This window comes from Plecotus auritus (genome assembly GCF_963455305.1).
Source record: "Plecotus auritus genome assembly, chromosome: 12".
Lineage (NCBI taxonomy): Eukaryota > Metazoa > Chordata > Mammalia > Chiroptera > Vespertilionidae > Plecotus > Plecotus auritus.
This window is the reverse complement of record NC_137778.1, coordinates 42,210,648-42,231,625: the sequence shown is the minus strand read 5'-3', so window position 1 is coordinate 42,231,625 and position 20,978 is coordinate 42,210,648. Positions and strand designations below refer to the sequence as shown.

Below are 20,978 nucleotides of genomic sequence, written 5' to 3'. Positions count from 1 at the left end.
TAACTGTTTTTAAAGGCCAGTCACATGGATGTAGGAAAACTACCGACCGTCCAGGTTGCATCTGTGTGTTTCCTGTGGAAACAGACCCACGGCCCCCTTTAGTGAGCGCTGGCTCACGCCCACACCCAGGACCTGACATTCCCAGCGTCCCTTCTCCGCTTTCCAGGACTCAGCAGGCAGGGAGGCATTTCTTTTCCGGCCAGGGAAGAGGAGGACGGATGCAGTCTAGAAAGGAAGGTGTCCGTGTGGATCTGGAGGGGCGAGGCGCGGGAAGGCTGGAGAAGGGCCGCGCGGGCCGCTGAGATGGGGCTGGACCAGCACGTGAATGGAGGCCCGCGGAGCACTGCCTTGCAAAACGCCCAGAGTTCCTGGGCCGCTCTGTCTGCCTCTAGACCAGCCGTGGGCAAAGTACAGCCCGCGGGCCGGATCCGGCCTGTTCGGCTATTCTATCCGGCCCGCGGAGCCGAAAGAGCGGAGGGTTCTCTTGCTCTCCCCTACGCTCCTTTACTTTGAATTTATATTAGTTCACACAAACACTCCATCCATGCTTTTGTTCCGGCCCTCCGGTCCAGTTGTGGCCCTCGAGTCAAAAACTTTGCCCACCCCTGCGCTAGACGTTGGTGGCAGATCTTAAAAGGACAAACCAGGCAGGCTCCTCCCTCCCCAGAGCCGCCGAGGCTGGCATCTCCCTGGGGCTCTCAGCGGGCATCTCCTGGTTCTTCTGTCCCAGGCCCAGCTCCTCACGTACCATCAGCCAGCACAGTTCTGTGTCTTTTCGAGGGATTTAGCGACATGCCCATCTTTTGGGGCCCCTTTCACAAATGTCCTCTTTGGGTAGCTCACAGAAGTCTCCCATTGCCTCGCCTGTTTCTGGGGCGTGGGATTTATGAGTGTTTCTCTCTTTTCATCCTCCCTCACCGCCTCCTCCTAGGATTTATACCTGAATATCCAGTGGGGATAGAAAGATGTGTTCAGAATTATATATTGTTAGAGTCAGATAGGATCTCAAAGAATATTCCTTTTGTATTAAAGGAGGAAACAATGCAAAGAGATTACCTACAGACAAGATGAAAACAGCTTAGCAGTGGTTTCGATGATACGACTGAAGGTTTAAGCTTAGGAACAGGATGGGATTAATATATCTAGACACAGGTTGTGTAGATGCGGCTGGCCTTCTAGCATTGGACACAAATCTCAAAAACTGTCAGAAAATTAAGGCTTGTCACTCGAATACATTTAGTTTTCGGATGAAGGAGCAAGGGCCAACCCAGTGATAATATTAGAACACCTTTAACAGCATTGCAAACAGCGACCGTGAAGCCTGGCAGCATTCATACTGATGTCCACCTGCCAAGTGTTTGGCTGACTGGTGAGGCGCTGATCACGACTGGACAGGGGCAGGGGGCAGGGGGCAGGGGGCAGGTGTCAGGTGCTGCCTGGAATGAGGAACTTGCGGGGGGGGGGGCGAATAGGTTCGGTGTTCACTTTGCATGTCCCCGGGGTGTCCGCTTCATCAAAGTACAGACTCCAGCCCCGTCTCTACTTTAGCTGTCTCCCTGTAAGAATCATTGTAAAGAGCCCCGACCTTCTCTACTACAGAGTTAGTCTAAATCAGGGGTCAGCAAACTCATTAATCAACAGAGCCAAATATCAACAGGACAACGATGGAAATTTCTTTGGAGAGCCACATTTTTAAACTTAAACTTCTTCTAACGCCACTTCTTCCAAAGTGACTTGCCCAGGCCGTGGTATTTTGTGGAAGAGCCACACTCAAGGGGCCAAAGAGCCGCATGTGGCTCGCGAGCTGCAGTTTGCCGACCACGGGTCTAAAAATGATCCCAATGCAACACGTCGCCTCCCGGGCAGCGAGAAGGTACCTGGAGAGCGAGGAAGGCTGCTCTAAGAGGAGACCCCTGCTTCGGGGCGAGTGATGAGTCAGGGGGGTTGCAGGAGTGTCTCCAGTGTCCCCCTTCAGGGCACCCACCCTCGAGTTCAAATGAGGATCCAAATAAAACAACACAAACCTCCCGTGCAAGGAAGGACTAGGTGGTTTTTCTCAAAGATTGCTTCTGTTTTAACGGGTAAGAGCAAGTATTCAGGGTCGGTCACACGTGTGCGGTAGTAATAGCAGGCTTTCCCGGAGCTCTGCCAGGGGTCCGCAAACTACGGCCCGCGGGCCACATGCGGCCCGCCGAGGAGATGTATCCGGCCCGCCGGGTGCCTGTCCTCCTTAGCAGCTGACGTGTCCCGGGCCCACAGTGCGCATAGGAATTTGTTCATAGTTTTTTTTTTAAACTATAGTCCGGCCCTCCCACGGTCTGAGGGACAGTGAACTGGCCCCCTGTTTAAAAAGTTTGAGGACCCCTGGCCATTGCTTGGCAGGTCACTGGTGCTACTGCCTTTGAACTCGGCAGTAACCTTGTAGCCCAGGGGCTGCTATTCTGCCCATTTTATAGACGAGGACACTGAGACTTGGAGACAGGAAGGAACTTGCGCCAAGGTCATGGGGGGTCATCAGCAGAGCTGGGATTGGTGCTTGCACAGTCCGAATCGGAGCCTGAAAGTTTACCAGGTAACCACCAGTTACCCGAACTTCCCTGTGCCATGAGCATGGCCTTGCTAGCATTTTCTGAACAATCGTGAAACCCTGCACCTGGACCTGGAGGGTCTGTAGGTTCCTTACCTTCCAAAACACCGCTAATCGCAGTGATGGCTGCATGCAGTCCCTTTGAACCTTCTGTGTTAATTAGAACGAAATGAACTATTTAGCAGTTCTTAATATTACAAAGGTCATGAAATATTTAAGAGTGCTCTAAATAGGAGAATGAAATGATAATTTCAACAATCGGGGTTTAAGTCTGCATTCCTGATGATCTAATTGCAAAGCTGTCTTCGTAAATATAAAGCTACCATGTGGAAGTTACCTCCAAACTTCAGGGCTCTGCACCAGGAAAGGGGGCTACCGGAGACCGGGCTGAAAGTAGAAATTAATACAATGTCTTGCATGGCAATAGGTTTTTCTGTTTAGAAAAACTTCTTACCTTGTATTAGCTTCATTTCTTTTGAACCAACTTCCTTTAGAAACAGACTAGAAATAGACAGTATCTTATTTTACTCCTCCGGAAACAAACTCAAAAAATGTAAGCACCCCCCTCCCCCTGCAGCCAAGTCACCCATTTTGTAAACATCACACCTGTGACCTTTTCTCCAGCTTTAAGCCCAGAGCTCATTACATCCATCCCTGCAGGTAGATGCTGGGGGTGGTCCGAGTCCATCTGTCAGTAGCCAGAAAGGGCTGTGCTCCAGGGGAGGTGCCCCCAGGTGGGTGGAGAGGGCATTCTCCAAACAGCACGGAAGCGCGTGGCCCTTGGCAACCCAGACGAGAAGCTGGCAGCGATGTCCTGGCGACACAAGTGGGTTTTTTTTGCGGAAGGCATGGCAGTCATTTATCGGGGCCCAGCGGGAGGGCCAGGCAAGGGCCAGGATTCCGATCCTCGGAAGGGAACAAAATCAGTGGGTGGAACATTGCTGGGTCTATGTTTTATGCTGAGTTTCTGGGCATTTCCCCTCCCAGTCTTCACCCGAGGACATGCTTAGAGAAAGGGCGGGGGGCAGGGGGAGGCGGGGAGAGAGGCCGAGAGGCCGCCACCCTCCACATGCCCCGGGCAGGGATCAAACCCGCAACCCAAGCATGTGCCCTGACCGGGAATCAAACTGGCCGGGGCCACCCCCTTGGCAGACGGAGGCAAGAGGAACAGGCTCCCTGGTCCTGAGAGTGCAGGTCAGGGACACGTAAGCCGGGGAATCCATTGGAGACCTCTCCGAGGGAGAGCAGGGGTGACACCTGAGTGGTGGAAACCCCTCCTGCTGCTTCTGTTGGAACGGGTGTGGCCTCGGAGGGAGACGTGGTTTGTGCGCTCATGGCTCTCGCTGTGGAGGGGGGACATGCGGGGACAGGACTGGAGCAAGGCTGGCAGACCGCGCTGAAGGGAGCTGTTTGGGGGACGTGTTAATACAGATGTCCCTGTGCAGCAGGTGGCTTCCTTTCTTAGGAGACTAGTTGGCACTGAAATGCACCATGTTTATTCCTCCTTCCTTCAGGCTCTAAGAATAAAAAAAACGCGCCTATACAAATAACAAAACCTCGAAGGCATCATCGCATTGAGGCCGGCTGGTCCCCTGTGCTTGCCGCCTGGAGGTGGGAGGGACGCGGGGGTCTAACGGGCTCCGCCTGTCCACAACGGCCCTTGTCCTGTGTGGCGCCCCCCCCCCCCCCCCCCCCAGTGTTCGTGCCTGAACTCCGCCTGGTGGGCGTGTCCCTGCCTCCAGGCAGCCCTCCCGTTAGCGGGAAAGCTGGGCCGCACCTGAGCAGCGTCTCTGTCATTTCCTGCCTTGGCTCCTGCTTCTGCTTCAAGCACTTACGCAGGAGCCAATGCACCCTCCTATCCAGTCTCAGCTCTTCTCTGAAAAGGCGATCACCCTCTTCTCCACGGCGCTCAAGATGTGCATTCTGTTCTCTCGTTCCTCTCTCCATCCTTAACTGGGTGAGTGGCTCCTTCACAACGTGGACAGTGAGTGTAAGGACTCGGGAGAAAACCAGTCCTTACAAAGCAGCGCCCCGGGGCCCCTCCCTCCGGGAGTGAAGGAAGGAGCGGGGAGAAGTTGGGGTTCGCAGCCCGGCATCCTCTTTGTTTTGTGGCTCCTCGGGCGGACTGGCGCACTGGAGTGGCTCTTTAAGAGGAGAAGCCAGCTCAGTGTTGGAAAACGTAGCACAGCAGCGCCAGTGCCCACGGGTGCCTTCCAGGCCACCTGCCCGCAGCTGGCTGGCCTTCCTGGGAACAGCGGTGTCTGCCCATTTGCTCTCTCCCAGGCTCTGCCCCAGTGGAGCCCCCAGCACGGGGCAGTTCTCAGAAGCTCAGCCTCAGGGGAAATTAGGCACCCGGAGCAGTGTCAGAGGAGGGCGAGCTAATGCCCGCCCAGGCTCAGCCCCCACAGGCACCAGCTCCTCCAGGGGTCGGGGCCCAGCAATAGGTTGGAAGGGGGAGAAACAAAGGGATAGAAAGGACACAGGGCCAAAGGGGAGGGGGGGAGGGGGAGGGGTTCCCAGGGTCTGAGAAAGACAAGAGGGAGCTTATTCTCCAGGTGCAGAGCTGGGTTCAGCTACTAACCAATAAAAGCGTCCTGAACTTCACAAACCTCACTCAGCTCTTGAAACGATCCAGTGGACACCGCCTGGCCTACTTCAGGGACACCTGTCATCACGTACTTCGTGGCCATTTACTTGTTAATAGCCTGTCTTTCTTACTTAAAAAATGTGTTTTCAGGTCACTTAAAGCTATTCTTCTAAAGAAAGACTACGCTCACATTAGCGTAAATCAGCTACTTTTTTCCATCCGCACATTTCACAAACACTCCTAAATCAAATTTTAAGACCTATTTTTAATTTTTATTATTTTTATTTTTGGTGTACACACAATTGCAGGCTCATCCCATTCATTCTCTCTCAAGTGAGAACCTTGAGTGAGTGAGAAAATTGGGAAGGGCTGGACCTCATAGCTCTGCCCACTGGGAGGGGACTGCCATCCCTCAATCCAAGGAAAGGGGGTCTGGGGTCATGGGGAACCCACCTGAGCAGGGCAGAAAGGGCCCAGGGTGGCGCCGGGGGCCAGGAGGGCAGGGATGGGCAAACCCCAAGGCGAGGATGCAGTCAGGTGACTTGCTTCCACCCTTGGCTCTGTCACTAACCAGCTGGGGAGACGTCGGGGTCTGCCTCCCACTCGTGGAATGAGGAAGCTGGGCCAGCTCAGCCGCATTTCCAGCTGCGCTGTTGCGAGCTCTAGGGTTTCTAGGCCCCGTCTTGACTGGGCCAAGGGGTTGATTGTGGGGGAACGGGGCAGAGGGTGGGGGCCCAGGAAATGTCTTCTCCCATCAGTAATTATCTGTGGGACTAATGACCTGTTTTACATATTGGATTTCCACTCCAAGTTTCATGTAACAAATATAGAGTGTCTCTCCCCGCCCCGCCGCCCCGCCCCCGCCAAAGATGTATACACAGTTTCACAGCTGATAAGCTCAATTTTTAAAATGAAATGTGTTTTGATAAGCACTGCCTCTATACTTATTTAAAGTGTATATACGTTTTTGGTTTTTTTTGGGACACCCTATATTTATTCATTATTCAGCTTATGTAGGATTTGAATAAAATAGCCAGATAGCCGGGCATTGTTGCCAAAAATAGTGTGAAAATTCCTGGCTTGGATGGTTCCTAAGAGCATTTCCAGCATTAACATTTGATGATCTTAATCTAGGAAATACAGATTCATTCTTTTTCACCACGGGAATTCTAAAGTATGAGCAATTATCTTGAATAATTAAGGTGGGGAAAGGCCATCACTGACATTGCTCTTGAGCAAGGTATGCCACTGCTGTAAAGCATGCAAAGGAGAAAAGAACCTTTGCAAGCTGGTCTCTCCATCCATTCTAGTAAATACTATAGCACAAACTTTCCAGAACTTTCTGAGATTTTTTTTTTTCATCCAAAGGAATATTTGGTTGTGACAGCACATCCGTAAACCATAAGGATGCTTTATACTTTTCAACCAACAGATTACCAACCAGAAAGTAAAGAACATAAACTTACTTTAAAATGACAAGAGAGAGGTCCTAAGAGAATCAGGCATTATTTTGGAAATTCAATTCTTCGCCATCAACATTGGAAATAACCAAGCCAATGTCTTATCTGCACACAAGTTGCCCATCTCGGAGGCAAGGTGCCGAGTTTGAGGAGCTCAGTGCTGACTTTCTCAGTTCAGTTTCATTCCTGGACGGAGTTTATCTCACACCTGAGCTGGTGAGCACCCCCAGTATTCACACGCACAGTGAGGGCATTTGGCTTGGGGATTATGAAGTGGTGTGAGTTTCTTTGTTTTGTAATTGTTTGTTGGTGACAGAATGCTTTCTTTTTTTTACAAAATATTTTTATTGATTTCCGCCAAAACCGGTTTGGCTCAGTGGATAGAGCGTCGGCCTGCGGACTGAAAGGTCCCGGGTTCGATTCCGGTTAAGGGCACGTAACTTGGTTGCGGGCACATCCCCAGTAGGAGGTGTGCAGGAGGCAGCTGATCGATGTTTCTCTCTCATCGATGTTTCTAACTCTCTATCCCTCTCCCTTCCTCTCTGTAAAAAATCAATAAAATATATTAAAACAAAAACAAAATATTTTTATTGATTTCAGAAAAGAAGGGAGAGGTAGAGAGATAGAAACATCAATGAGGAGAGAGAAGCATTGATCAGCTGCCTCCTACAATGCCCCTACTGGGTTGAGCCTGCCACCTGGGCCTATGCCCCAACCATGACCTCCCTGGTTCAGGGCTAGATTCGCAACCACTGCGCCACGCTGACTGGGCTCCTGTGCTTTCTTTCTAACCGCAATCTTCTTGCCATCCCTCAGGGGTCCTCAAACTACGGCCCGCAGGCCTCATGCGGCCCACCGAGGACACTTATCCGGCCCGCCGGGTGCCGCTGCCTGTCCTGCTGAGCAGCCGACTCGTCCCGGGCCCGCAGTGCGCATAGGAATTTGTTCATAGTTGTTTTTTTAAACTATAGTCCGGCCCTCCAACGGTCTGAGGGACAGTGAACTGGCCCCCTGTTTAAAAAGTTTGAGGACCCCTGGGCTACACACCATGCAGCCAGGAGGGAAGTCTCGGCACCTGGCTCTGAGGTTTCTTAAGTCACTCAAGGGCGGAGGGAACGTAAGTGCAGGTGACAGTGCACCTCCCGTGCGCTCTGCAGGCGCCCAAGCGCCTGGCCAATCAGGCTAATTATGTAATTAATTTGACCCCCTGGCTCTATTCAGTTCACTGCACATTGATAGATAGACTCATTATTAGTAGTAGCTGCAAACAAGCCTTGAAAATAGAGGGTTACATGCCTTTTTTACTGGCTTTTTCTGATTGTACTGCGGGAGGCCAGCGGTGAAAACCGATCAGATGAAAACATAAAGACCTTCAAGGGCAGCACGGAAGCTGTCTTTCTAGAACACCCCCTCTATTGGGTTTATGCACTGCTGTTTGAAAAGCCGATAGTTTCCATTTTTGTTCGGGAGGTTTAAGAGGATTGCTAACTAAGGTGGGCTTCCAGCTATCAGAAGAGACTTGCTTCTAATCTGGGGAGGGTGAAGAGGCCATTCATTTTAGTGAAGGAAGACTACAGGAGTGACGCTTGTAATGGGAAAAGTCTTTATGAAAAATTAAACAGTACAGAGAGAGGGTTTTTATCAGGCAAGTTATCTGTTCTTGGCGTTTCTTAGCTTCTTAAGGTCTTTTTGGCACGCTTTAAATCGCTGAGGTGTTTTTTTATTACTCATTTATGTTTAAAAGAGGTTGGTTTCTCTGGCTGAATGCATTGCAAAGTCACAGGAATTCAAGTTCAAGGAGGAACCTGCTATAGCACAGCTAGATTAGAAAGACGAGACTCTGTAGGAACCATTAATGGGATTTTACAGACATTAAAAGAAGATTTAAATTACAAGAAACAAAACAAATTAAATGTCCTTCCGAACCTCAGGTTAATATCGTTAAGCGAAAGCTCTCTGTGCTGAACCATTCGCTGAGTCTAGTTTTTCCTTGCGCAGGTAATTTCTGGGGAAATCTATTTTTTCATGTAATTTTTACGTGTTCATTAAAAAAAGACTAACGTTACCACCACCCAGAGAAGCAAAAATCTCAGCCTTCTCAATCCGCAGAAGCCAGCCAGCCCACTGGTTAATGCAGTCACTTCCCGAGAGGCCCAGCCCACCCGCGCGGCGTGACTTACTAAGGCGTCTGGCGTCCACAGCCTCGTGGTGTTGAGCCCCATCAGGGCGGGGAGCGTTTGGGACATCCAGTTTGAGATCATGGCCATGGAGCTCAGCAGCGCACCCAGCTGCAGCAGGGGCGGGCTCATGGCTGTGCAGCTACCGAGTTTTCCCGGGGACTGGCTGAGAGGCTGGCGCCTGGCTGGCAGCGGGGAGGCGTGCCCACAGCAGCCACATCTCCGCAGGAGAAGAGATCCACTCCCCAGCTCTGAGGCAGGACGGGCTGCCCTCTCCCCTCCCACCCGCCCCCCGGGAAGTGCCTGCCCTGCCTTTTCCTTGCTCCCCAGACACTTGGATCTCTCATCCCAGGAGTGCTCTGGGCAGGGCTGGGCTGGTATTTATCGGAGCAGGGGTTGCAGGGAGGGGAAATGGAGCTCGCCCTGCCCTCCACCAGGCAGCGAGCATCCAGAGTCCATTTCCTCCAGGGTTTCTGTGCGTGTAATGGGCTGCTCTTTATGCCTCATAAAAAATGCACCTTCCCAGGGAGGGCTGCCAGCAGGCCATGGCAGACACCTCGCTATACCTGCAGGTTGCTCGGGGGCACAGCCAGGGCAGGAGAGCAAGCCTGCAAAGGAGTTCCAAGATAGGAGAGATTTCCTTAACCAGTCACTTAAAATGAGCTTTGTTGCCTCTAAAAAAAAAAAAAAGAAAAGAAAAAACACTCCAAGAGGAATAGCTATTGCCTGTGGGGTCAGACAGCCTGAGCGGAAGGCTTCTGCTGTGGGAAGTTCATGTGTGTTTCCAGGAGATGCTCAGGCACCAGGCACACTCACGTAACCCCACGTTCGCCCTCGGAGGCATGGCCACGGAGGCTGGGAGTCTGCCTCCGAGAGAACACGTGACTTAGCGAAACTGCGCAGAGTCGGAACCAGGGAGTTTGCGGTCTAACCTTTGTTCCCACGCAGTTCATTGCGTGACTGGCCAGTGACTTAAATTTCCTCGGCTTCAGGTTTTTATTTCTCTACCGTTTCTTCCTGCTCTCCCAGGCTCCCTTCAGATCTGTTCATTAGGGTTTTGTCAGCAAATGTGTAGATGGAATTAGAGCCCCTGGGTCCCTTTATTCTGTTCTCTGTCAACACCACAGATTGGCCACATCCAAATCTGAGATCCCAAATGGAATAAGATTGTCTGCATAATATATATGGTTTAAAATAAAAATAGATAAGACATAGGGAAATATGGCTGCATGAAAATTACACGAAAAGGAGTCTGTTAGAGAAAGGAAAAAAATACTGTTTTCCTTAAGAGAATTCTGAAATTGTTTGTAATTGGAATTTTCAGCCAAAGATCTATATTTTTTTTCTGAAACAGTTTTGGCAGGCGAAATAAAGACAGTGGCTTTAAGAAAATGGGAGGAGATTCATATTTATGGAGGTGTGTGCCCTTTATTCTTAACAACAGCTTTAAAGCGGGGTGACTGCTGAGATACCCCCAAATCCTCCTTGCTAGTTCATAGGAACCAGGCTGTGTTTTCCCCTTTAAAAAACATCCAGAGGATTTCAGCTGACTCTTATTTTTTAACCAAGTGTCCAGAAAACAAAATATTACATCTCTTTGTCTTTCAAACATCATGCCATATATGAGGAAGCAATAAGGATAAAAGCACCATGGTTTATATACTGAACTCGGCGTTGCAGAACGGACTATTCCTAGAAAGGGCCGTGAAATTTCACCTTCGGAGTACAGTGTGGCAAGAACACAACAGCCAAGTGGATTTACAAATCTAATCCTGTCGAAATGCACCTGTAACTCTATCTGATTCTAATAAAGGAGGGGAGTATCTGTTCAAGAGATTAAGTCCCCAAATTGAAAACTAATATACATGCAATTACTGGATAATTTAAGATGCAACATGGCAGATGGTAATTCTACTTATTAATGAAACTGTCAGTTGACAGAGTAATAGTCTCTTTAGAAGAATAGAGGCTTTAATGTCAGGAGAAACCAGACTCTTAATTGCAAATCCAAAAGAAAGGAAGAAATAAAAATACAACATAAAGGGAATGCTTCTTGCAATTTCCCAGAGATCAGAGATGCAAATCACCACACTAAAGACGGAGAGAAAACAACAGTGAAGGCTTGTGATTCGCTGATGTTGATGAACGACATAAAAGCGATAATGTGTTGTTTTTAGAGCAGGTTTAAATGGCACATGTTGAGATAGAAAAGCTTTCATTCTAATGATTATTAGTTGTGGGAAATAAACGTAGCTACCATTTGTAAAGATCTAAATAGTTTCTGGTGCTCCCAGACTCCAGTGAAGTGATCATCATTCTAATTTCCATTTTGGAAGTTGAGTTCTAGTTTGCAAACAGGATGGTGATTATTCTTTGTTCAATAGCTATAAAACCTACAAAATGCATTATTGCTAATGGAATGCTGAAAGATATTGACTAATGCATTTATTTATTAGTTTTCTTATGGTAATCTGTCTTCCTATTATCCAGAGAGTATTTAATGACAAACCTATGTAATAAGTAGTTAGTAAGCAAATAAATAATGACCAAAAAAGACTTATAGGTGATCCTATGTGATAGTGACATGTTCTGTCACTGGCATTTTATTTTTTTCCCCTTGATTTGGAGCACAGAAGTTTAACATTGCTTTAATGCTCAATGCACTTTCTAGTTTGGGGGCTATTTGCCAGTAGGTGAGTATGGGTTTCTGGGGCAACTCAGCTGAGGCAGATATGAAAAAGTCAAATACATGGAAAGACCCTATGGCCACATAAAAATATGGTAGAAAATCCCAAAGTCTGACCTTAAGCAAGACAAGAAAAAGAGAGTGGGGTTACATGTTAAACAATAGAATATTAAAGAAGGAATCATCGACGTGTACTTTATTGTAGTTTAAAACATTTAAACTTCGTGGGTGGTTTGAGGAAGAGAGGAAAATGGCAGGTTAGATGTAGTTGTGGAGACTAACTGAAAAAATTATTGGAGGAGGAGGAGGAGGAGGAGAATAATTGGGTAGAATAACGACATGAATTGTGGTTGGGCTCAAAGGACAGTTGAACCAAAGTGATGTCAGGGACACCTCTTCCTCTCTTGCTCGCTGTCTCTTTAGGGCAGACCTTCTGGAAAGAGGTGCCTCTGCTCACCATCTTCCGTTTTTCTCCTCCTACCCGAGTTTTTGTCAACGCTTCTCCACTCCACCGATCGATACTACTTTTGTCCAGGCTGACAGCAGCCCGCATGACTAACTTTAGCAGCCAGTTCTCAGTCCACAACCTTCTTGACCTCTGGGCAGTATTCATCAGACCTTTACTTTCTCCTCCTCAGAATAATTCCTCCCCTTGGCTTCGAGGACACCACATTCACTTACTTTCCCCCGCCTTTTTGACCCATCTCTCTCAGACTCTTTTGTTGATTTTTTTCCTCATCTATATGCTAATGACTCCCAAATTCATTTCTTCCTCTCAGACCTGTTCTATCAATCCAGACCTGTACATCCAATTATCGACTTGACATCCCAGCTTGGATGTTTAATAGACATCTTAAATTGAACACGTTAAAAAAAACGGAGCTCCTAGTATGCCTTCCCCATCTCTAGCAAACAAAACAACCCCAAAGAAATAAACAAAAACAAAAACAAAAACCGTATACATGCAGTCATTTCTATGTAATCTTTCCAGTTCAACACCAAGGTTTAGTTGGTCAGGCCAAAAGGTTAAGTTTCAACCTTAACTTTTCCTTTTAAAAAAATTACATCTTGGTGGAGGGGTTGAGCAAAACAGAAAAGAAAAATAAAAAAAAATCATGGGTACCGATTGCCAAGGAGAAGGGGGGTAGCGCAGGAGGGTATAAGGAGGATAAATGTGATGGAAGGAGACTTGACTTGGGGCGGTGAACACACCGTACAGTGCACAGATGATGTGTTGTAGATTTGTGTGCCTGAAACCTATATAATTTTGTTAGCCATCGTCACCCCAATCAATTCAATAAAAAATGAAAATAAAATAAAATTGTATATCTCTTGCGGATTCCATCAGCAGGTCTTCTAGTCCCTACTTTAGAAACATAGCCAGCGTTTTAGCACTTCCTCCCACCCCACTGCCACCATGCTGCTCCCAGTCACCACCCTCTCTCCCCGGGCTCACTGCAGAAGCCACCCGTCATTGACCTTGTCTCACTTCCGTCTGTTTCTACCCCTCCCACCCCCCATCCGAGTGGTTCTGTTACAATGTAAGTCAGATCATGTCATTTCTCTGCTTAAAACTCTTTAACAGATGCCCGTCTCACTCTTGGCAAGAATCAAACTATTTAGCATGAACTGGAAGGTTCTACGTAGTCCGGCCTCCTTGTATCTCTCTGACCGCATTTCTTACGACTCTTCTCTGGAGCCACTGTGGCCTCTCACTGATGCCAGGTAACTTTCCGTCTTAGGGCCTTTGGGTTTGCTCTTCTCGGGGGGCATCCCAGTCTCCCCAATATCTTCTCACCTCCATTTTGTTTGAATTCCAAGATCCCCTTCTCAGGAGGTCTTGGCTGACTACGCCATGTCCAGCTTCTCCTCTTTTCATCTGGCTGCTTCATGCTGCCCTTTGCTGCTTTGCTTCTTTCCTCCCCAGAGCCTGTTACAAGTTGGCAATCTGTACCTGTTATCTGTTCATCTTGTTCACCCTATTCATCTCCTCCTCTAGGAACAGAGCTTCATGAAGGCAGGGACCTCGCCTGGCTGGCTCCCTGGGGTGTTCTCAATACTTAGGAGAGTGCCTAGCACATAGTAGGTTCTCCATAAACATTTATTGGTTTAATGACTAAATCAACACGTTACTGTTTTGCTTATGACCTGACCACAGTTTAAAAAGGAGACCAGCCCTGACCGGGTTGGCTCAGTGGATAGAGCCTCGGCCTGCAGATTCAAGGGTCTCAGGTTCGATTCCGGTCAAGGGCATGTACCTTGGTTGCGGGCACATCCCCAGTGGGGGGTGTACAGGAGGCAGCTGATTGATGTTTCTTTCTCATCGATGTTTCTAACTCTTTACCCCTCTCCCTTCCTCTCTGTAAAAAATCAATAAAATATATATATTTAAAAAAGGTATTAAAATATATTTAAAAAAATAAAAAGGAGACCATTCTCAGTGCGAAATTACAATATAGCCCTATGTTTTTCCAAATGAGCCAGTGTAATATATTGCACTTTGCATGTGTGTGTTTGTGTGTGCCTGGTGGATGTATATGTGCATGCAAACAAAATATTGAAACATTCTGCTTATGGCTAAGAATGCTTTTCCTTGCAAGTGTCAGAGTCAGAATGCAAGCAGTTGGGGTCTAAGCCTAGAAGTACTGTCTCCAACTCCTGTTCTGTGTTCTCTTGATAAGCCTCAGGTCACCAAAACCTCAAATACATGGGGAAGCAATCTTCTCTTCCTCTTGCCTTTGGCTAATGAAGTTTGTCTCTAATGACGGAGGGAAGGCAGAAGGGACCGCAGGCGATGGGAAGGATGAGTTCAAATAAAAGGAGTTAGAAGAAGGTGGCTGTCTGTGTGTCCAATCACCAGACTCCCCCTGGTTTGGCCTGGGCAGCTAATTAGGGACCACGGACAGCTCCCGGAACTCGGTGCTTTGCAGTTCTTGCCTGGAGGTTTCAGGGGTGTCTTAAAAGCATTCACTAATGAAAGAGGGAGTTTAGAGTGAAAAACATGCGCAGAGTTGTTTGGAGGAAGGATTTCTGTCTTCTCATCTCCACCTTCGTCTGCCAGGCCCGGGGGGATCCTGTGTCGGCAGCGGCTGCTGCTTCAAAGGAGGAAAAATGGGTGCGTGGGAGGAATGTATTCAGGGCAAACAGTGTCTTCCTTTCCCCTGACGTTTTCCTCCAAGTTGAAGATGGGGGAAGACATACATTCAGGATTAAGCCAGAGGGAAGGAGCGGGCACAGGGGTGGGACAGAGAGATCCTCAGATCACAAGGCAAAGGGTGTATGTAGACTTGGTATCAGTTTAGCCCCCGCCTTACTCTGGGTTCTTCAGCGGGAAATGAAGCTGTTAAAGCGAGTCCTTTCCCTGCTATGGAGTCACACGGAGGAGCCACCTGTGTCCCTGCAGACCCACAGACACCCCCCACTCTGCCCTGACACGCTGCTGGCCAGGCAGCCGCCCAGAGCCTCGGGTTCCTGTGTGGAAATTGGGGTTAACAAGAGAACCCAGTTCCTTAGGCATGTGTCAGGGTGGAGTACACGTCTACCTATAAAGCGCTTGTCACACCCCGGCCCCGGCAGATAAGGAGCCGTCTGTCGCTCAGTGTTGGGCATGAGTCCGGCAACACGGAGGTGTCTGGGCCTTCTCTCATCACCGGGGTGGAAAGGAGAGAGGGAGACATTGTGAGTGACGGAGAAGGCCATCAAGCTTCGGGGTGGATTACACATAAAGGCTTATCTTGAAGAGTTTTAGATGTGCCGCATATTCTTGATTCTAATGTGGTTGGTTCATAGGGATTGGCTGCTCACAGCATTCTAGGGCGGGTCTAAGCCATGCCCCTCCCACAGGCCAGCCTGGGGGAGTGGCCTATTGCAGCCTGTCTTCCCAGCATGTCCTAAGCAGCCGTGGGCAAACTACGGCCCACGGGCTGGATCCGGCTGTTCTATCCGGTTCTCTTGCTCTCCCCTCCGCTCCTTTACTTTGAATTTATATTAGTTCACACAAACACTCCATCCATGCTTTTGTTCCGGCCCTCCAGTCCAGTTTAAGAACCCATTGTGGCCCTCGAGTCAAAAAGTTTGCCCACCCCTAAGGACTTCACTTTGTAGGAACTCATTCAACTCTCACGCAAACCCCAGGACAGTGGTCGGCAAACTCGTTAGTCAACAGAGCAGCAAACCATGGCTTGTGAGCCGCATGTGGCTCGCGAGCCGCAGTTTGCCGACCACTGCCCTAGAAGTCGGTATTGTTGGCACAACCAATTTATACACGAGGCACTGAGGAACTGAGAGGTCCAATGGGCTAGTGAGGTCACATAGCTAATCAATGGCAAGGCCAGTATCTGAACCCCAATAGTCACATCCTCAGAATCTCCTTAGTCACGTGCCCATGTGCACACAACACACACACAGACAAGAACAATGTGATCGTGGCAAATATTAATTTCAAAGGTGGTCTTTTTAAAATAACTGGAATTATTTGGGGGACGCGTTATGATTTAGCCATTGGCATGCTCTCGGATGCTTAAAGCGGAGCACAGAAATTACAAGTAAGGTGTCCCGTCCCCGAGTTTATCTGTGCTTGTGACGGGGCAGAGCAGTCACGGGGAGACCCCGAGTCTCAGGTGAGGGCTCAGCCCCAGCTTCACTTCCAGTGGCATCTGTTTTGGGGTTTTCTACCTCGCCCACGTCGCCGGGGCAGCCCGAAGCGTTAAATGATTGCCGAGAGCTTTTCGGAAAGACGTTGCTTAGGAAGAGGCACCTCAACGCGGCGGGGAAATTGCCTGGTGATGGGGAAGTGGACCATCTCGTGGCAGCGTGAAAGGACACCCTCGCTTCAAATGTGCAATTTGCTAACAGGGTGTTTCCTAAAGCTTATCCCCCTCGTGCAATTTGAAATGGATGTTTAGCGGGAACCAAAGACCTGTTGGTAGTAAATAACCCCGGACATCCAAGGACGGAAGAAGAGGACGTTTGTAGCCGCTTTTGAACAAATCTACATAAACGGCCTCGCCCCGCAGGGTCAGTTTCATGTAGCGGCCTTCGCTGTGTCATTTGTCTGCACGGCCCCTCGCCGGCACGTGTCGTCAGGGTGGTTCTGTGATCCCAGTGTCGAGAGATCTGCACTTGTAGCAAACCAGGCAAGCTTTGTCCCCAGAAGGGCCGTGGGAATGACACAGTTTTGTAAAAGGAGTCAGAAAACCAGAAAGGCCGGTCATGCAAGCAACCACCACATAGATGAAGCTGCACAATGCTTATTTCCCCATCCCCTTGTCTTTTGTTTCCATGCAGTTAAGGACTGTTAACCTTGTGAAGATAGTTTCAGTAACGACAGAGTAGCAATACCCGAAAGAGGTCCAGTGACATACAGAATTACAAACTTGACAGTGGATAAGTAAAGGAAAATGTTTTGACAAATGCTGTCTAGCATTATTGATGATTTCTCCCTGTTTATTATCTTTGCCCTGATTATTTTTCCCTGTTTATTATCTAAAAATCATCAATAACGCTAGACATTCTCCCCACATTTTCCAGCTTCGGTATGTGTTGTATTTTGCTGTTAGAAAAACATAAGCAGAAGTATGTCATTACTCTCTCATTGACCTATAAAGGCACTGATGTATGAAACATTTATTAAGTTCATTCGCTGGCTCAGAAACTGTCGTATTCTGAAAAATACAAAGGCAAGATGGCATGGCTTCATCTTTTGAGGAGTTTTTCAGTCTGGGAACGGAACAGAACAGAAACAACTACGGCCATTTGAGCCGCACGGTCCCAGCCTTACCGGGATGCACAGTGGAGGCGAGAGAAGGTGGGGTGAGCGCCATCGGGAAAGTGATGGGGAAGGGCTTCATTGGGAAAGTGATGGGAAGGACTCCATTGGGAAAGTGATGGGGAAGGACTCCATTGGGAAAGTGATGGGAAGGACTTCATTGGGAAAGTGATGGGGAAGGACTCCATTGGGAAAGTGATGGGGAAGGACTCCATTGGGAAAGTGATGGGGAAGGACTTCATTGGGAAAGTGATGGGAAGGACTTCATTGGGAAAGTGATGGGGAAGGACTCCATTGGGAAAGTGATGGGGAAGGACTCCATTGGGAAAGTGATGGGGAAGGGCTTCATTGGGAAAGTGATGGGAAAGGACTCCATTGGGAAAGTGATGGGGAAGGGCTTCATTGGGAAAGTGATGGGGAAGGACTCCATTGGGAAAGTGATGGGGAAGGGCTTCATTGGGAAAGTGATGGGGAAGGACTCCATTGGGAAAGTGATGGAGAAGGGCTTCATTGGGAAAGTGATGGGGAAGGGCTCCATTGGGAAAGTGATGGGGAAGGACTTCATTGGGAAAGTGATGGGGAAGGACTCCATTGGGAAAGTGATGGGGAAGGGCTTCATTGGGAAAGTGATGGGGAAGGACTTCATTGGGAAAGTGATGGGGAAGGACTCCATTGGGAAAGTGATGGGGAAGGGCTTCATTGGGAAAGTGATGGGGAAGGACTCCATTGGGAAAGTGATGGGGAAGGACTCCATTGGGAAAGTGATGGGGAAGGGCTTCATTGGGAAAGTGATGGGGAAGGACTCCATTGGGAAAGTGATGGGGAAGGACTCCATTGGGAAAGTGATGGGGAAGGACTTCATTGGGAAAGTGATGGGGAAGGACTTCATTGGGAAAGTGATGGGGAAGGACTCCATTGGGAAAGTGATGGGGAAGGACTTCATTGGGAAAGTGATGGGGAAGGACTCCATTGGGAAAGTGATGGGGAAGGGCTTCATTGGGAAAGTGATGGGGAAGGACTCCATTGGGAAAGTGATGGGGAAGGGCTTCATTGGGAAAGTGATGGGAAGGACTCCATTGGGAAAGTGATGGGGAAGGACTTCATTGGGAAAGTGATGGGGAAGGACTCCATTGGGAAAGGGGCTGGAGCTAGTTGTGCAAGCTCAGCTCTAAATGCTCTTCATTTTTAACTTGCTCAGGGCAGTGACAGTAGAGTGGACTAGGGGTCCTACAATGAGATGCCATGCAGGTTGTAAGGAATTGGGTTCTGTGCGTCCGATGGTAGAGATTTACATTCTTTAGCCCTTTCTGGGTCAGTGAGCACTTCCTGTCCCTGTGTTTCCCATGTTGACCTCTCTTTCTATTAATAAAGAAAAGCGATCTTGAGGGCTGCTGCGTGTAAGGAGACTGTGGAGCGGAAGTGAATGTTGCTGTGAAAACAGCCTTTTCTCGGGAAGGGAGCCGAGAGGAGGACCGGAGCTCCCAAGGGCCTGTGTTTACCAAGAAAACCGTCTTCCACAAGCACACGTCACGTGAGCAGGGAGTAGCAGGAATGCGAACACTTAGCCGGCATGTGAGGCGGGAGGCATGCGGCCAAATTAATCCCAGCCGAGACGCTTCCTGTCAGGCTTCTGCAAAGAGGTGTGCAGGCAGCTGAGAGAGTGCGTATGGAGGTGGGCTGTCTGCAGTGCCTTCCCTCTCTCCCCCTCCCAGCCCACATCCCCCCTCCTCTCTCCCTTCCTTTCTTCTTTCCTTCCATCTCCTTCTTTCCTTTCTCTATCCCTCCCCCTGCTCCCTCCCCTCTCCCCCCTCCCTCCCTCCCGCATCTCCTTCACTTTCAGCAAACCTGCTTGAGCCCCCCTAGGAGCCCGCACCGGGTGGGAGCTGAGCAGGGTGCGGGGCTCCCCATGGCTTTGTCTTGCCCAGCAGCGTGACTGCAGCTGGAGCGAGGAGCACACAGGGCACTGACGTTCTGTGGTTCCCCTCCCTCGCCCAGTGCTGTGGAAACAAAGCAGAACCAACAGGGGCCCCTTCCCCGCATTCAGCATGATGCTTAGACTGGGATTCGCCTCCGCCTCCAGTCTGGGGGTCCCAGGCAGCTATAGGATTAGCGCTGGGGCTGCTGGGACCTGCTGCTCCCTAATGCTGGCACCCCATGCCTGCGGACCTCACGGATAGCTTTCTTCCAAGACGGCTTCGTAAACACGTCCGTGAGAGACAATACGCTCCCTCTTGTGTATTTGTGCCTTTCGATAATATGTTAGCCAATAGTTCCCCACAAAAATTAGATCTAGAGCTATGGGAGGAGCAGGGTTTGTCGCACGGGGGTCACGTATGCGTTCAGCAGGATTTATGGATCATTCTCTCCGTGCTGGCACTACGTGCAGGCCATCGACGACGAATAAAATTCACTCTCAGCAGCTCACGTGCTGGCGGGCACTGACAGAAACAAGGGGGAAATGTGCCGGTGAGCGTAACTCCGATAGAACGAGCTGTGCCGTGTGTACAAAGGCAGCGGGACATGAACAAATTATGGCTCGTTCTGGGAGGAGGGAAGGGAGGCGGGGGGCAGGCAGGGCTTGGGGGACAGCGGTGTTGGGTGGCCCACAGCGGGTGTGAGCGACAGGGCAAGCAGGAAACGCCGCCCATTGGCAGTTGAACAAAAACAGAACGCTCCCTGTGATGGGCTGGCAGGTCAGGGTACCCGGACGCGGGTCCTACTTCTTCACACCTTCGCTTCCCTTCGGCCCCCACTTCCCCTGACTCTGAGCTCAGTTGAGAGCGTGGGTCGGAGGCGCATTCGGTCGCTCACCCCGTGGCTCTGGGTGGGCTCTTGGTGTTACCGATGCTCGGAGGAAGGAGTATGATCCCTCCCCATAAAGCCCACCTGCTGGAGAGCCGGGACGGCCCTGGGGTCCAGCACAGGCAGCCGGGCGCACCCGCGGCACCCGGAAAACCACAGGCAGCACGGAGCCTCTCAGCAAGCAGAGGAGGAAGCAGGGTTGCGGGCGGGACGGGGCGGGCGGAGCTCAGACAGCATTCAACTAGAGCAGAATCGTGAGAATGCCAGGAAGAGCCGGGCTGGAAGGGGAGGCAGTGCCCCGACATCAGGCCCGAGTGGTGTCGAGTCTGGATTCTGTTTCCTTGGCAACTGCGAAGTGAAGAGCGATGTGGAACAGGACGCCGAAAAGCCCTCACCTGAGTGTGGGCACCCGGCTGACCTGGAGGCCGCGTCTCCGTGTCAAAGTGATCGGGTCGTCCAGGCAGGAGCGGGCTGGCCCATTCTTACGGATTCGCTTCCCAGCAGCGACACTTCTGATCGTTGATGACTGCAGAGGGCAAGGTCTCTCTCCATCTGCACGTCAGGTGACCAAAGCAGCACCAGCGACATTGCTTAGCTGTCCCTGCACCAGGAGACCCCACAGCACACCTGGCTGGTGGGTTAAGGGCCCGCCGTCACTCACTGACCAGGACAGTTTTGAAGACCTAACCAGCCACCGTCCTGACTCCCGGGCTCCGTCCTCTGAACAGTGGTCTGGATGCCACACGGTCACCTGTTGCCTCTGAGAACAGAGACCTCCCCCCCGGCCCCCCCCCCCCCCCCGTGACCAGGAATGCTGCCCAAGGGGCTCGCAGCGGGACATGCGTTTTCACCTGTCAAAAGTTCCTGATCGCGATGGGCAACCAAATTCCAGACACGCGTGTGCAACCAGAG

At 50.1% G+C, this 20,978-nt stretch overlaps 1 protein-coding gene across 2 annotated transcripts in view; it reads right to left on the bottom strand.

The window, feature by feature from the left end:
- OLFM3 (olfactomedin 3) overlaps nt 1–20,978 on the bottom strand; it is a 103,628-nt gene that overhangs the window by 21,285 nt on the left and 61,365 nt on the right. The window contains exon 1 of one of the 2 annotated variants that reach the window (XM_080649178.1): nt 8,815–8,945. The exons of the other annotated variant lie outside the window; for it this stretch is intronic. Within the exon in view, the coding sequence (XP_080505304.1) occupies nt 8,815–8,943 (129 nt within the window). The 5' untranslated portion in view covers nt 8,944–8,945. Of the gene's footprint in view, nt 1–8,814; nt 8,946–20,978 lie in introns of those variants that run through there. 2 annotated transcript variants of the gene reach the window in all.